Source organism: Egretta garzetta, unplaced genomic scaffold, assembly GCF_000687185.1.
Source record: "Egretta garzetta isolate BGI_Z169 unplaced genomic scaffold, ASM68718v1 scaffold108, whole genome shotgun sequence".
Classification (NCBI taxonomy): domain Eukaryota; kingdom Metazoa; phylum Chordata; class Aves; order Pelecaniformes; family Ardeidae; genus Egretta; species Egretta garzetta.
Window position 1 is genome coordinate 4442741 of NW_009260614.1, and position 16933 is coordinate 4459673.

Genomic DNA, 16933 nt, shown 5'->3' on the forward strand with positions numbered 1-16933 from the left:
AGAAACGACTGCTAAAAGTTGCTACAAAACTGGCATTTCTAGCAGGGGTCTTAGCTATGAAGTAGCTTATTAGGGGCTTTCTAGCAGTTTTTTTTTTTACATATTTAAACATAAGCTGACAGCAGAAGCTTTACACAAGAGTTGTCTGTAGCAGAACTGATGCTCTGAATGTGCTGGAGGCAATTACAGTTTGCCTCTCACATCAGAGATATCTTTCATTAGGAACAGGCGCTGCTAAAAAGGTGCCACGTGTTTGCTTACAGGTTCTCTGATGGGTCACACAGCTTCAGAGATGACTCACTGCCACCACACGGACGTTGCCACCGTTGCCATGGGCTGTAGCAAAGGCCCCCAATTACGACCCGGACCGACACGCTGATGGCTCAGCCTCTCTCGAGCAGGTAGAAGCTGTTGCTGTGCCCAAGGTGCTACCACAGCTCTTGGGTAGAGCGATGCCCTTTGAATACACCAGTCCTCTTGAGAGGCCACCCACCTTCATTTCTAACTTTGATTAGAAGGTAATTACTGCAGTAACACACACCACTGTGTAGATACCATCTCCCTTCTTTATATTTCTCAGGAGGAGGGCTTGATGTAGGGGTTTAGGATGAGAAACCCCACTCCAAGCACCTACCAACATAACCATGAGTTCTGCTCTTCGGGAGGCCAGGACCCCCCCAATAACCCCTCAGGCACCAAAGCCCGCTTGGGATACCAGGCTCTACCCTCTGCCTGTCCTCTCCTGCCTGTAACCCCTGTGCCCCATCTAGACCTGCAGCTGGAAACCATTTCTGGTCTGAGAAAAGGTCAAAGACAGAGGAGCATCACGCTTTTATCTTCTTTGGGCTCAGAGAGGTCCTCAGGCTCCATCTTCCACCCCCCAGCTTACCTGTAGGGGCTGGGAGGCTGAATGCCCTGGGGACTGGTTTACATCCTTTCCCGTAAAGGTGGGGTCTGTGCAAAGACCAGCTGGTTTTGCTGGAACCAGGTGTTATGACTAAAGCTGATGAGAAATTCTCAGTGAAACAACGATTAGACATCAACGCATCAGCTAACCCTGACCCTTCTGCAGAAACACACCCAATGCTGAAAGCTTAGAGGAAAGGTTTCTGAGCTCCAACAGGCTTTCTCCTCCTGAGCGTTGCAAGCCAAGTGTTGCTTACTTCGCAGGAGACCAGCATTTAAGCCCCCCTTGCTTTGGGCCCAAAACAAGCATGGCTCATCCCAGCCACCAAGTCTTTGTTTTGCCAAATTTTCACAGCAGCTTTAATGAAAGCCACATCTTGGAGGAAATTTTCTGACACGCTAAAGTAGTGCAAGCACATTTTTGTACCGGCCAAGAAATGGCTTTCCTCTTGGCTGTAGCTGTGTGAGCATTTCCCCAGCTAAAGGGGAAGTGCCTCCTCCTCCCCTGCCCCAGCTGCACGCCCCACTGCAAATCTGATCTCACCCAGCTGAAACCGAAAGCAGCTCCGTTACAGCTGAAGATACAGGCTGCTACCACCCAGTGGAAAGACAGCTCACAGCCAGGATTTCTGGGTGCTGTACAAAAATTTGGCCAAGTAAGGTTTGCAAAGACTAATCCTGTACATCCCTATGGCGCTGTAAAGCTTCTTCCTGTTCTTATCCTGCTCAGGCACCACAATTCTTAAATTTGAACACAAAACCCTAGAAGGTTTTTATTTGATTTGATTTTATTTGATTTTTTTATTACAGCAATACAAATTATACAGAATCATTACAGTACAGATTTTGCAGGGGTTTTATAGAGGTACTCAGTGATTTTTGGTTTATTTAAAAGAAAGAGGCAGATCTTGGGAGCACGGCGACACAAACAAAACAACCTCAGAGTAGGAAGCAAATCCCTACCCTGCTGAGCACTAACCTGGCTGAAACCTACTGGGTGGAAAGGTGGTGGCAGCGTTCCCGGCAATAACATACCCAAAACATCAACCCTGGAGTACTCTAGAGCTCTTCCCAAGATTTTGTGAGCTTACAGGTAAGCAGGTTGTTCCTGTGACAGCACTGAAGGTCCTTAAAGCCCTTGGACGCACTTTGCTGCAAAGGGGACAGAAATGAGGGAGGCGGATGTTAAAATTAACCTGCCGTTGAGCAGGCGATGTCACGTAACAGAGTCGTTGCAGCTATGGAAAAGGAAACCATAAAATGCTTTACATGTAGTCACCCAAACAGCTACAGCAAGATGAGGAACATGGTCTTATGACCTAGAAACAGCGACACCACACGCACACCGTGACACTGCATGGGCAACTGGGACCCCACCTCCTGTTTCTTGCACCCATCTAAGCTTAAGTGAGCAGACACGGGCAGGAACCAGCAAAGCTCCCTTGCAATCCCTAATGCACAGGATAGGCGCAAGCTGTACACCTCTAGCTCCAGTTAGACCAGAACACGCAGCATCATCAGGATATTGCTATTACTGGTGCGCATCAGGCTTGCGAGTCAAGTGTCTGGCGCGGAAGGGTTAAATCCTTTCAGAAAGCAAGGTCAAAGAATATGATGACACCTTTTGAAATGCTTCACATCGGTTCGGTTTAATATGGATACAGTGAGTGGTACCACAAACAACAGAATAAATCGCAGACTATAGAGATAAAATGTATGCACTCGATAAAAGGTTGCCCTCTGCCACTGCAAATACACTCGATTCCGTGAAATCCCGCAGTGGGTAAGTGGCATTTGAGAGGAGGGGTTCAGCCACCAGATTAGAAAATTCCAATCTCAGCTGGAAACCGGACTTCTCTTCAGCCACAGAACCCCCCCTTTCTGAATATATAAGACAAGCATCAGCTACAAAATTGCATCCCAAGAATCCAGCCCAGAGAAGTGCCCTTGAGAACTACAAAGGTAATGGATTCTGTGCTAGAATCCACCAGGGTACACGGACAGCCCCATTCCTTCAGAGCCTTCGCTCTCATCTGGCAGCGAAACACAGAAACCATCAGAATGTATAAACATACGTTTAACACCGGTTTGAAGATGCTCACAGTTAACAGTTTATTGCCCGTGTTCTTTCTGCAAGCCAGCATGAGTAACCACGGGATGTACTTCCATGCTCTGAGAAGGAATGTGGAAAACCAGAGACCCGTGCCTGGCTTCAAACTGCGCTGCTTGGAGCAGACTCAACACACGCAGCCTCTGTCCAAAATATGCTCCAGGTGACCAGGGGATTCCTGGAGAAGCCCCTCCAAGCAGCCCTGTTCAGAGCAGTCAGAGGGACGAGGGTTGCTCTGCAAGTTGCTACAGGTGAGCGCTCTGATGAAAGGGTTTGCATGCGCCTTTCGAAACTTGCTAGCTTTATTATTAAATCTTTCCTACGAAAAGGAGGGGCTGTAGTATCACAGGACTTGCTCTAAAATTCTCAAGATATTATCGTCTTTTCTGAAGACGAGTCAGCAGCTGATACTACAGGCAGCAAATGCTCCCACTATGCTACACGCTAAAGTCAGGACTGAAACTGTAAGACAATTCCTAAAACAAGTTCAAAAATATCAGCATCATCAAAAACCGCCCTGGGACAGCAAGTCTTGGCCACAGTCACTCTCTGTCACAGCCAGCGCTGGACACCCAGCAGAACTTCAGAAATTCATGGTCAGCACTGGAGACCGGTTCAGTAGTGCCAGGGCATCTCAGCCGTCAGTTAACAACTTGTTGCTACTTTTGGAAGGCAAGCAAGCCACCCCCGAGGGCGGCAATTTAACTTGATTCTATCACCAGCCCATCATTGAAAATGCCAACGCTCCTCCACCTCTTTCCTCAGCCATCAGAGCAACATCCACGACCACAAGCTCAGAGCCCCCTCGGACACTGCTACAGACTTGGACGGCCCAGTGAGTTGGCAATGCGCCCGTGCCAGCACTGGGCTGCTGCCATCAGAGCCCTGGGATTTGCTCTCCCAGGACTGCTCCTGGGCTTGGGAGCTCAGCGGGGTTTGTTTTTTGGTGGTCGATGGTGTTTTGCAGCATGTTAGGTGCCTGCTGCTGACTTCTGCGCTGTCCCACAGCTCCTCCAGAGGCACCACCCCAGCCTTCCCCAGCCCAGCAGGAGAAACACAACAAAGCGCCTTCTGCAGCAGCAAAGCAGCGCTACGCCCCAATTCTATTTCAGTTCCAAAACCTGTCTGCTGCACTCCTGACTTCAATTTTGCCTATTTTTTAAGTTCCAGCTTGAAGAAAGCTCTGCACAGCTACTAGAAATAACTTGGTGAGAATACGAACAGCCACAAAGTGAATGATCCACGGCTGGTAACCTCCTCGGTCTAGGCTTTGCCATGCCAGGCTCAGCGTTAAGCTGCAGGTAAAATTAAGCATTACAGATTAAACCTTAACTGCTTTTTGCTGGTGGGAAGGGGAAAAAAATAATCTTGCTCCCTCCTACGAAACTTAAATGCCACATCCATCTATTAAATATAGTTTTGTCAACCACTGCCACAAGCTAGCTTGATATGCTTCTGTATTGGGAAATGTTAATTGATTACATTTCTGAAGGGGGGAAAAGAAAAAGGAGTGGAGGAGTCTGACCCTAAGCCGTATGGGAAGCTGAACGCTCCAAAGAAACCAGGCAATGCACTTATGTTTGTGTACGAAGAGCTACTAAAAAAAAAAAAAAAGATATTAAATGATATTTGGATTAGGCTGCATTCACCAGCAGGAAACCTTTGACCAAACAAATATTAGCAGATACAGAAAAGCATTTATAGGACTAAGACGAGCCATTTCCTATCTCCCTCCCTTTCTCACAAATCAGTGTTACTTGCAGCGATGAAATCATTGCTTCCCCCATCAGCAGGTCTGAAAGTTGAGCTACGAGCAGGCCCCCAGCTGCGGGCCGCTGTCTCCGCCCAGCAAGCCCTGCCCTGACGTATATCCCCAGGTTAGGGCTCACGCAGGGCAGTCGGGTGCTTGCACACCCGCTGCTTCCGCAAGCGGCTCCAGAGCAGGACTTGGATTCTCTGGGCTCAAGCTGCTGAAGAGCAGGTCTGAAGAGAGAGCGAAGGAGCGACCGGGAGGCAAGAATGCTTTCCACCCTTTCATGCTACGGAAAGCAGTAAAACCAGCAGGAAGGTCAGCGCTCGTTTCCTCAATAAAAACATGGCTCCCTCTTTTAACCTGCCCTGCAGCGTGTGTACACTTCAAAGACACAGGGCACAGTTACCAGCTATGCCTAGAGGGGAAGGGGGCAGCTGAAAAAGTTGGGAGAAGCTGGGCAAGCCAGCAGCAAGTGCATCTATTTACTGTGGCATACCACAAGGACTCCACATGAAACCCATCACTACTCAAAGTGGAAGGATGCGCATTTTGCCCTGTGCAGGGTAGGGAGTCTGGCCATGAGGGTAGCCAAACCCGGCCTGTGGGAAATGGCAGGGAGAGCTGCACGACCAGCTAAGCTACAACGCTTCCAACTTCTGCCTGGCAGCCTCAGCGAGGTAACTGCAGTTATTCAGAAGCCACAGGACAAAGACCTAGGCCCAGCTTCCACTTGCACACCGTTTATACTTCGCTGTGCCCTGCATGTTCCAGCACTTGTTTGGATTAGACTCCTCCCCTTCATCTTTTCCTTCCCCCCCCGATTTGTGTAAGAATGGGTCTGGTACTGCTTCCCCATAAAATTTAAGGAAGCAAATTTCCAAATTAATACAATGTTTGAAAACTGACGGGGGGGAAGATGCTATAGCAGACTCAAATAAAGACCAATGTTAGATATTACTTAATGTTTTCTTTTATTTAAAAGATCATTCACAAAATACCATATCCATAAATTTACTTTGTTATGAAGCAGAATGTGTTAAGTGTTTGGAATTCTTTTCCTTTTTTTTTTTTTTGATTTTACATTTAAAAGTCAACTGTCTTGACTGGAGGTGAGTTTTTATATGGGAATTTGTTCTTAAAATCTTTTCCACATTGAAGATGTAAATAGGTCAATTATTGGTTTGGAATACAACCACACAAATGCATGTCTGTCTTAAATTAAGGATTAGTGTTAGACAAATGGTTCTTATCTCAGAAGCAGATTAAGTGACAGGCAGAAGGAAGGAAAGAGTAGTTCTGTAAATTGCTGGGACTCTGACATTACAAAGGTAACTTTTTAGGGAAGAAATCCACTACTAGCAGCGATGCTGCGGGTAGCGAAGCAGCCATGCTTCCAAACTCCTCCCGCAAGCACCCTGGCGTGCTGGCTCTGGCATCGGAAAGCGGTCAGCACTAGCATTAGGGGCCCAAGTTTTTCCTCAAGCATCGGACATATCCACACTTCAGTGTTGTAGATCCAGGTGTTTTTTGTGGTTTTTTTTAAAACATAAATGACCTCTCTCCTTCTGCTCCAGCCTCCCCTCCCTCCTGCCACACAACACTGGCAAGAAACATTTCAAGCAGAGAGAGACGCAGCAATTAGAGATGCTTTTTACCCAAACTTCTACATGAAGAGAATCTATAGCAGAATGATTTCTAATTTGCCCATTTTCAAGGTATTCTGAAAGCAGAGGTCTTAAAACTCTACAACACTGGGCAAGGAAACACAGGGGATAATGGTGATTACATACTGCATGGCAAAGTATGCACTCCTTAAACAAAAATAAAAAAGTCAATTTTATTTGTAGAAACTTCGTTTAAAAATTTACCAAACATGTAAAACCCAAAAAAAAGTAAGCAGAAAGAGCCAGTGAGCAGTTGTGCTCGAAGAGGCACGTCTTTGCAGCCCTAACCGTGAGCGCAGAGGTGTAGTATCATACCATTTTGAAGTCAATACACAGCCACCAGCAAGAGTCTGCTGGCAGATGCTTTATCCGTACTGATTCCACCACCTATTCACCAGGGTTCTCGTCAGCCAATTTTATTTGCATCTATAAAATTGATACTTCCTGGCAACCTGTGTGAAAGGGCAGCTGTCCCCCTTAGTGTTACAAAGGGCTCTGCTATACACAGTAACTCCATCACCAATTGTCACAAATGGTATCTCACTACATGGTTAGAACTGTAAATTTCTCTGTTCAACTCATCTGGACTCTCCAGTTTTCCTCTTCAGAGCCACAGCAATACAGAACAAGACATGCAAGTCAGAAGAGGAGCACTGAGGAAGTAAAAGGAAACAATACAGGGCAATAACTAAGTCTAACCTGTGCTTCTAAAGTAAAACAAACCCAGAAAGGAAGAAGTTGAAGCAGCACCTTTGTCCAGAGACCTCCACACTGGTGGAAGCAGCTACACTGCCTTATCTACTGGCAACTGTGCCGCTTGGAAGGAAACAGAAGAGGGAAACTCAGCACAAAGCAGGCACTAGATACAGCAAAGCCAAGAACGTACTAAAAACCACTTGTTAACAGCTGACATGCATTCACAAGCTCTGTGTTTTCGGTTTCAAAGAGGACAAATGCCAGATGGCAGGAATGGTAAACTGCAGGGTTGACATTCCAGCAGAGCTAGCCACTCTGTACTGTCTTGCTTTTTCTCCCGCCTCCCCATTCCCTCTCAACCCCAAACTCAGTCGTGCTCTTTTACTACTTCCTCTCGGGGCTTGGCTCCACCGAAGATAGCAGAGTTTGGGTTGGCTACTTGATTGAGCGGAGTAGCAACTGTTCGAGGTTTGAGCTGAAGTCGGGGTCGCTGTGCTCTTTCCTCTGAAAGAAAACACATTAAAGTTTTAAGATCTGTCTGTCAAGGATACTAACTTTAACCTGACAAAGCAAGCAGGAGTCTCCTACATGAAGGAAGACTGAATTACAGAAGATGTGAGGAGTTTACCTTCTGTTGGCTCTCTGAAGTCCATGGAAGATCCACGAAGGGGAGGCCCATCTCTGAAGCGACCAGTGCCACCACTTCCCATTGAAGCACCTGGTGGTCGCCGGTCTCCAGGGCGGGTTCCTCTACCCCGGCCTCCCAAGAAGTCATCATCTTTGAATCCTGAAGACGGAAGACAATGAATTTAAAGAGCACATTTTGCAACACTTTTAATCTAGATTTTTATCTGGATGACTGGAAAACCTTGCAAGTCACTGCTGTCTGTCCAAGATGATGCACTGAAAGCCTTTGTCTGTAGACAGATTGCTTCACAGATCTCTAACGTGTTCTAGAAGAGTCATACAGATTCCATTCGAAACCAAATACACTATGCCAAGTTCAGAAACTGCTTTATCCACCTAGAGGCTTATTGGAGTGTTGGAGAGTGGGTCATCAAGAGAGCTTAAAATACGAGCTTCAGCTGAAACTTCAGATTGTTAACAGTGTTAGCTGAATTCAGAGACAACACGAGAGGTACCCTGAGCACTTCTGTAGTCAGAAGATCACACTGGCTACAGCCTTTGCATGAAATCTGCAGGAGCAGAGTAAATGGGAAAATAGCGAAATACACAGTTGTCATAAAACAGTCTCTTTGAAAAACAGAGCAAAACCCCAAGGCTTTTCAGCTGTACTATAAACTGACCAAGCATTTACTAGATTGATGAAAGAGCTGGTAAAAAAGCAATTCGGACTTTTAATACAAAAGTGACTGCATTTCTTCAGTTCATGTATAAAAAAAAAATAAAAATCAAGAACCGTCTGTCACTGTCCAGAGTTCCAGCCTTTACCAGTGACTACCCTAGAGTATCTCTCCAAGCCCCCATCACCTGCATTCAACGGGAGGAGGATACTTAAGGCTAGGAGCACACCTACAGGGAATATACTCAGTTTTTCAGAAGACGTCTGGAAGAGAAAGTTGTTTTGTTCCCATTTGAGATTTTCCTTTCCACTTTAGTATTTGGCAGAGTTGCAGAAGTGTCGCTTACTTCAGTGCCAAACAACCATCTTTAAAAACTTGATCCAGAGCAAGGCTGTACAACCTGAGAAGAAAAGCTTCTGTAGCAACTGAAAGTTAAATGCTAAACTTCTGGCTTGCAAATCACTCATCCAGCATCTAACAAGCTGAAATGCATCTGCATTTGAAGAAGCTGCCAAAAAAGGTATAAAGCTATGACACCAGAATGCTTAGCTACGAAGGCAGGTTAAGCGCAGCGCTGTAGCAAGCTTCCTCTCTCCAGCCCCATGCTTCAGTTTCATGCTAGTGCCAAGGGCACACTTCGTTACCACTCCTTTGTCCATTCCACTCACGCAGAGACCAGACATTGCAAAGTTGCACTTGCCAGCATCTCCCCATCAGAAAATGGACCAAACCCACGATTTCAGAGGACAAAAGAAATTGTGTTAATGTCACGCTGCATTCTAATAGCTAGAATCTGACTGGAAGTCAAGAGCAAACCCGGTGGCTCCATCACTACCTTCCACTCAGTGAGCTCAACTCATTTGCTGCAACTTGCATTACTGTAACAGGTCTGAAAGTTTAGGAACATTTTGTACTTGTAAGTGCTTTGGAACGCTAATAAATCTTTGGAGAAGTCAGTTGCTTCAGGGATACACATATAATGATGTCACATCTCCTTAAGAAGGTGAAAGCCTCTGCTCTGAAAGAATACAATATCAGCTTTTCCACGATCCGTCTGTTTCTGCTACTATTCAGAAGTGTACTTGGCCTCATGTCTGAGAAATGCTTAAAGCCTAGACACCGTCTGAACAAACATGCTGTCATTGAGGATTGTTTCATAAAATTTAGAATCGAGACTCTTTCCTCTGTTATAAGTCAACGGAAGATTCCCCCTGAAGAATCCCACAGCTGTAGGACGTCCAAAGTTGGCACACAGTAGACTCAATCAAAACAGTAATGGGGACAAATGTAGCTGACATGAAAATGAGAACAGTTCGGTGCCTTTTAGGCTGCCTATCTGTATAAGTGTTAATACTGATACCAGAATTGAAGTCATCTCTGGAATCCCATCCACCTCCTCTGGATTCTCGGGAACCTCCTCCCATTCCTAGGAAAAAAGCCACAATTGTGTTCAGGTCCGAAGCTGTGGGAAAGGCTGATCAAGGGGATACCAAACCAAAGTTTCAGTCCTTCAATATCCAAAGTCATGCTGCTGGAAAATCCTTTTGTTTCGGTACTACCAAGTTCCATTGCATAGGAACAAAAGGTCAGTTTAATTTAACCAAGAACAAGTGGTCAGAAAAGTTTCTCTAATACACATGCAATGGAACCCTTTAGTGAGTCTAGTTCAGTTAAGCTTCAACTACAGCAAAGCCTGTTTGTACATTGGAACAGGAGATAGTCCAAAATAAGTATTTGTCTACTTGTGCTTACGTAACTTACTCACTTTTCTTACATCGTAATAAAATAGTAGCAGATCAGACTGTTAGGCAGATTGTCCTCTGCAAGACACTGTACATTACTAGGGGTATTGGTCTCACTTCCTGGGCTAGGAGTAACAACATACTCAGCTTTTGGACACAAAGCACATCTATTCCACACATTTCAGGAGCAGCAGCAGTTAGGTTAGAAATGTGTACACACACATAAAATTTCTCCTTCCTACGTGATTTTCACATTTACTTGCATGCCTTGCCTTAGCATTAGTTAGCACCACAAGTCATAACTACAACTATTATATTTAAGAAGCTATTCAGAAAAATGGAAGTCACCTCTGTCATCAGGCCCGCCACCTTTTCTGAAGCCAAAGCCACCTTTATCCTGTTTTCTGCCTTCTGCTATGTCCACTCGGAGTGATCGATCACCCAAAAGCTGTTAAATAAAGGGGAGAATCTCTTCAGAATGTACCATGTGGGCTTCCAAGGAGTTTGAGACTTGTGCTTATCTTTTTATTTCACAAATTAATTGCAAGTATACTTACTGCACCATCAAACGTAAGAGCTTCCTTGAGTGACTCCACCTCATCGAACTCTACGTAACAAAATCCTGTAAGAAGAACCTCACAAGTTAATAACAGCACTTTAAAAGGTCTTTGTAAGAAGCTATTCTTCCTGCCTATCTGCTAACAGCCTTCCTTCTCTTTCAAACATGAGCTATGATATGGTAAGTGCAAGACGTGCACAACTCAGAAACCAAATATCACTACCAATGAATGCATTTACCTATGCCTGTTAATGATGGGAACAAATCCCAAAATAGAAATCTGTATGGGCACTACGTGAATGCTAAGAGTCCGATTAATTCCCTTTACTGTAGGGTTCTCATTACAGATTAGATTTGATCTATGCCTTTAGACAGTTATTTAGCTGAATACAGACATTTGGTTACCACTATTTTTAAACAAGAAGCTGAAGTACCTGCTTGGCCAGCCATCTAATTTTGTGTCATCACATCATTTAGTGAACTTACTCCTTTTCCAAGACCCTCTGTCACCCGAGTTAAACCTCTTTCTCCCCTAAAAGTAACTTACAAATATACTGCCTTTCCACTGGCCAATTCCAGTTGGATCTGTACCCTCTAAAACTACTGTTTGAATGGCTTATCTACTTGCTTCTTCTCCCTGTCTACTAAAAACCCCACAGAACTGAAGCAATGCGAGTCCTCTGAACTAATGCTTGTGTATGTATTCAACACTTAAGGTTATGGAGCTTAGGTGGGTCAGACACTTCAGCTTTGTTTCAATTCATAGAAGACAAACAACATTTGAGAAAGTGCTTTTATAGCAGGGCAAGTACTGACTCCTGTCACTCAGGTTTGTTTGTATCTTAAGATGATGGAAGTAACAATAAATCCATTCAAATGAGATGTTTATTTGTTAAATAAATGAGAAACCTGCATAAGTCAACAGAAAAAACCAAATGCAGATCCACAAGCTAACAGTAGGGACTGAAAACCCCATTAAAGTGTCTTTAGAAGTACCTCATTTTCTCCTACCAGTTAGCCATCTACAACTCAAACAGCTCTGAACACTCACCTTTAAATTTGTCTGTCTCCTTGTCTCTGACTAGTCGTACACTCCTTACACTGAGATCCTTGAAGATGGCATCTATGTCTCCTTGAACGGTGTTGAAGGGTAGATTTCCCACATATGCTGTGAAAGGGGGCTCTGTTGGCAGCTCTTTCTGTTTGCGGGAACCAAGACCACCACCACGAGACCTGTTGAAAGAAGGCACAGTGTCTCTGGAACTTGATTCCCAACACAGCCAGTAATACAGTACATAGCACTACTCAGGTGCTGTTTTGACTTTTTGGAACTGGATCTTTCCACAATTTTGGTTAGTTTTTCTACATTTCTACATTACAGGTGAACTCCATAACAAGGTGATGAGTGAACTTCTTTCTCATCCCACAATCCATTAATAAAAGCAGTGTAAGGTTCTCTACTGTCCCCTCCTCAAAACAGTGAAGAAATATTTGCATGGCACAGCCTCATCAGCTTATTCCAAAATTAAGCTGGATCCAAGGCTTTTGACCAAATAGCGTATTATCAACATCCTCTCCACAATCATCTAAACTATTTCAGCAGCATTTAGCTTAACAGAAATATCTTCTCCTAATTCTGAAGTTATTGCCATAACTGTCAGGTATCTGGACTGGAATGCTTTGAATTGAACACAAAAACCCCTTGGTTGAGCAAGGCATTCTAAGGCAGAAACCAATTTCAGTGCTATTTGGATGTTTACTTCTTCCTTTGTGTCTCATGAATTACAGACTGAGGTAAGCAAGGTTGTCTTTTCCTATCTTTTTCCTCAGTCTCAGTTCAGGCTATTGGCATTGGTCGCTGAGGAGCTAGACTGTACCGGCCGAATTCTTTGCTGTGTTCATGTAACACATCTGTGTGCTAACTTCCCGTAGAGCCCAATCGTCTAAAGCTAACTTTGATCTCCCTTACAGAGAGCAAGATTTGTACTGTGGACACAAAGCAACTTCAAGTTACAGCTCCTGTACTTCTAGAACACAGGATGCCAACGCCACTTGCCCCACCTATGCAATCTTTGGCTTTCACTTGAGATGCCTACCTACTACACTGCCCATGTTCTCTTCAACACTTTACTGGGCTTCGTTCATGTCTGCTCCCTTTCCCCCACTGTGCATTCAAATGCATGGTGGAACACAAACTGTACCAAAGCAGGATTCACTAGTGTGACATGGACTAATTAGATTCCTGCAGAGTCCTATCCTAAAATACAGAAGGTCAAATGATTTTATTATTTCCTTTTATTCTGACTGGTTGCATGTAGCCAGAAAATCCATTGGGCAAGCAATGTACTTGTCTGCCTTTTTTTCATTCCAGAATAAATATTTTCTTACTAATGAATCAGATAATGCAGAAATCTTGAATGCCCCTTAACTCTTTCTAGGTAAGCCTGTCATTTGAGCCTTTTTATGGTAGCAGCTCTGTGCAGGAATTGTCACCGACACTATCAGCATGCTGCTAAATGTACTTAAAATCACAACCCACATATCTTTAATTAGTGTCCACCCAGGTTCATATTTTAGCTTTTTTGTCAATATTCCTCATCTGCCTTTGTCTCATGAACAAGACAGTCAAAAACATACTTGAGAAGTAAAGCTGCTATAGTTGAAGTGCTGTGTATGTATAGCAGAATTAACTTTAGTCACAAGACTAAGTTTTAAGGAGGAACTCCAAGAAAGCTCTTCTAAAGAATTCTATGATATGCACAAACAGTTCCACAACTCTGTAATTCTCATCTATGGCCTTACAAACAGCTATTAAAATACCATATATTTAATTTGCTGCCAAAAAAAATCTTATTTTTTATGTTCTACAGGAACATAAAAATTGCTTAGGCTGAGTTCAAAAGGAGAGTACCTTCCTTCTACACATTCTCACCCATGTTCCTTAGACTGCCAGTCATCTGGTTCAGTAAGCTGATTCACCTGAAAATTCACCCTAAAGTTGAATTCTCAGCCATATCAACACTGTGATACGGACAGCAAAGAGCCCTGGTGCCAAGTTGGGAAGGAAAACGAAAGCAAGGACTCAAACTGCAGCTTTCAACAGCAACCTCTACTCAGATCAATTTGAGCTGCTTCTGAAACCACACCCTCAAGCTGCAATCCCCAAAAGAATTTTTTGTGCTACAGACAAACCTTTCTACCATAGCATACCAGAACTTCATGGAGTGTGTGTATGGAAATCCATGCCCTATTGTGCAATCCTGACTGATATTAAGTCAGAAAATGGAAGCGTTCTTTTTGAATTTGATCCATTAAGACCTCAGTTATCAAATATATAACTCTATATTTGGTATTTTAGTTTCCATTTGAAGAATAGGAATGATGAATAACTAGGTTCCAAACTTGGTTTCCAACAGAATCCAGGCAGAGAAACACAAAAAAAACTGTTCCTGCACTTCCCTACGTATTTTCAACACTGAAACAGTGAAATAATAATAATTTAAAAAGCTGACTTCAGTAACCAAACAATGAGATTGAAAGAAGATGCTCTCATTTGTAACAAAATAGGACAAAAGTCAACTATAATTAAAAACATCTCTTGAACTAATTGAACTGGGTAACGCATTTCCTGCGCAGTATAACTTTTGCTCAGATACGACGAGGTAATAATTATGTCATCTTAATGTGGGAATCTGAGAGACAACTATTTGATTTCTTTTTCATAAAAACAAAGCAGAAAGCTAAAGAGGAAAGCTTATTTCTAGAAAATGCAGAAGCAAATATCCCTATAATTAGACATACTTTTTGGTAGCCTGAGTTAAATGACACCATAGGGCCATAATGGGGAACAACCAATTTGTCATTTTGAAGCTACTCTTTTAGAAAGATTAGTTATTCTCTCCAGAAAACAAGATCTGTCAAAAGTTCAAAACAAAGAGTATTATGAAAGCTTGTATTTGAGTTTAATAGCCTTTCACTAAAGAGCAAAACAATAGTTCGGTATTTATCTTTGTGCACAGCACAGAGACAACAACCTAACTGGATTCCAATGCTGGTGCTTTACCAGAGGCACATAAGGCTCAGCAGGATGCAAGTGTTGTTGAGAATCTCCAAGACCACAACTCTAAACACATACCCAATTTATTCAAGCAATCCAGTACATCTCTACAGTAAGCATTAGATGTCCTCAATAAAAAGCTTACCCAAACCTAAAGATTAGGAGACATGAACACTAAATGGTAAGACACAGGATCCAAAACATCAGAAGGATAAAGACTAGCTCACCATTTTCACTTGCTTTTGCTTACGTCAGCAGATGAATCTTAACCTTTGAGTAAGGTGTCCAGCATTATTAAGCCCAGTGGTTAAAGCCACACCTAAGTAAACAGCCTACCAGCAAGTCGATATTCATACATACTCAGTTCCCTCCAACTTCGAGAAGCTCTACAGATGTTCAGAAAGTTTCAACTAGGCCTCAGTATGCTTCAGTACAGCTTTCTGTGACAAATTTTAGGCTCCAGAACACTTAGCAAAAAGCTTTTCTAGTAAGCCTTTTGTTAGCAAAGTCAGCAGCATGTTCCTCATCTGGAATAAAGTGACTTCTGCATGCCATAGTATGCTTCAGCTCTCTTAATCAGTGCATTAGCAAAATCCCCCATCTCAACACGCCACAGTCATATTGTTGCTCTACCACCATAATTTTGAAAAGTATGACAAAGAGGCAGGTATTTTACATATGTTAGAACTTGTTGGCAACTATTGTTTTCTACCTGTCACACTTAAATCCTATGCTTGCTCTGTATACAGACCAAAGGTTACGCAAAACGCAACTTCCACAAAAACTATTATATCTCAACTGAGTTTACACTAATCCAACAGTCCTGGAGTACCTAAAAATGAGGAGTCACTTTAAGTTAACATGGGAATCTTTAATCAGAACCTTCAAGAAAAACAGTCATGTTTTCATTACACAACACATATTATGGGACTTTATACAAAGCACAGAGACCTGTCAAAGTCTGAAATTGTGAATTAGCTGTTAGTAACTTACTAGTAATACTGATAAATTAGATGCAAGTACAAGTTGCGCTCTAATATTAGCAGCATCTGAGGCTGAAAACTACAGCTAACTCAGAACAAGTACATTTTCTCATCTGCAAAGGCATCTACTAATCAGCAGGACACCATTAGTTCACCAAAACAAGTACCCACACCTTGCCTGAGAGAAAGTTCAAGTACTCTACTAAAGAAATCTGAATATGAAAGCAACATTTTAATTTTATTACTTCATAGAATGTGCCTACATTGACTAAGGCAGACTGAATAGTAACACCTGAATTTATTATGAGTGCCACTTTAGGCTTCTGTCAAGGCTATTTGTTGCAGAATTTAAGAAATAACATAATTGTAAGTGGCTACATCATCCGTTTGCTCTGGGACATCTCTTCTTTAGACACAAAGGGTATCCATGCATAAGAACGAGTTTATAAAGCTTAGGTGTTAGTGTTTCCAGAGACAAGAAAACTTAACTCCTGTTACAACCTCAGTAGCAGCTCCTCCCTGCTGCCTAGACAGTCTGGAGTGGAACTGATTCATTCCTCTAAGAACAGAGAAGGACAAGAACACTTGATCAGGAAACATATCCTGGAAGATTAGATTATTAAGTAGCATACTCGTTAAGATTCGTTTGCAAACACAGTTTATTTCATAGTTTTATGCCTACTGCTTTATTTTAGCACACCCAGAAGCTTATGTGACACGAACCTTCAAGAAAGTCAATTACTAATTGCATCTTCCTAACCTGATACAAGACAAACTTCACAACCGCCGGTTATTGCTTTTGTAGTTCCTCTCTTACATGCAAAGGATCTCCCTCTCCAGCAAAGAAACAGAGACGACACAAGCCTTATTCCTAAGGGTCAGAGATCCAGAGTCAGAGGCCGGAGCCCCAGGTAGCACAGGACGGCGGCTCGCAGCCCTGTCGAGCGGAGGCACCGCAGAGCCCTCCCATTTCCTCCCCGCCGCAGGCATCACAACGCTGCCCGCTCTCGGGGGCTCGCCCCCCCACAGTCCTTCACGGGAAGCTCCCTCCTCCCATCTTCCAGTCCGTCCCTACGGGAGCTCCTCAAGGCCTACCGTGGCTCTGACCCAGCACTCCCCTAAATCACCCCTTCCACTCGCCTCCGGGCCGGCGGGAACA

At 43.5% G+C, this 16933-nt stretch overlaps 2 protein-coding genes across 2 annotated transcripts in view; one reads left to right on the plus strand and one right to left on the minus strand.

Moving 5' to 3' along the window:
* Positions 1-6290: 6290 nt before the first annotated feature.
* On the minus strand, positions 6291-14565 carry EIF4H (eukaryotic translation initiation factor 4H). Its single transcript, XM_035900526.1, has 7 exons — positions 14536-14565; positions 11786-12035; positions 10733-10797; positions 10524-10623; positions 9794-9859; positions 7758-7916; positions 6291-7633 (listed from the first exon to the last, which is right to left on the minus strand). Exons 1-7 carry the CDS (start codon positions 14563-14565, stop codon positions 7497-7499), a joined length of 807 nt encoding a protein of 268 aa, XP_035756419.1. The 3' UTR covers positions 6291-7496.
* Positions 14566-14958: 393 nt separating this feature from the next.
* MYBBP1A (MYB binding protein 1a) overlaps positions 14959-16933 on the plus strand; it is a 65772-nt gene continuing 63797 nt past the window's right edge. The window contains exon 1 of the mRNA XM_035900527.1: positions 14959-14972. Coding sequence (XP_035756420.1) covers positions 14959-14972 — 14 coding nt within the window. The remainder of the gene's footprint in view (positions 14973-16933) is intronic.

Coding starts and splice junctions, on each gene's coding strand:
- EIF4H (XM_035900526.1), bottom strand. CDS start 14,565: ATGGTGTCATTTAACTCAGGCTACCAAAAA. Junction 12,036..14,535: donor TTAACTCAGGCTACCAAAAA/GTATGTCTAATT, acceptor GCACCTGAGTAG/TGCTATGTACTGTATTACTG. Junction 7,917..9,793: donor CAGAGATGACTTCAATTCTG/GTATCAGTATTA, acceptor TTCCGTCTTCAG/GATTCAAAGATGATGACTTC.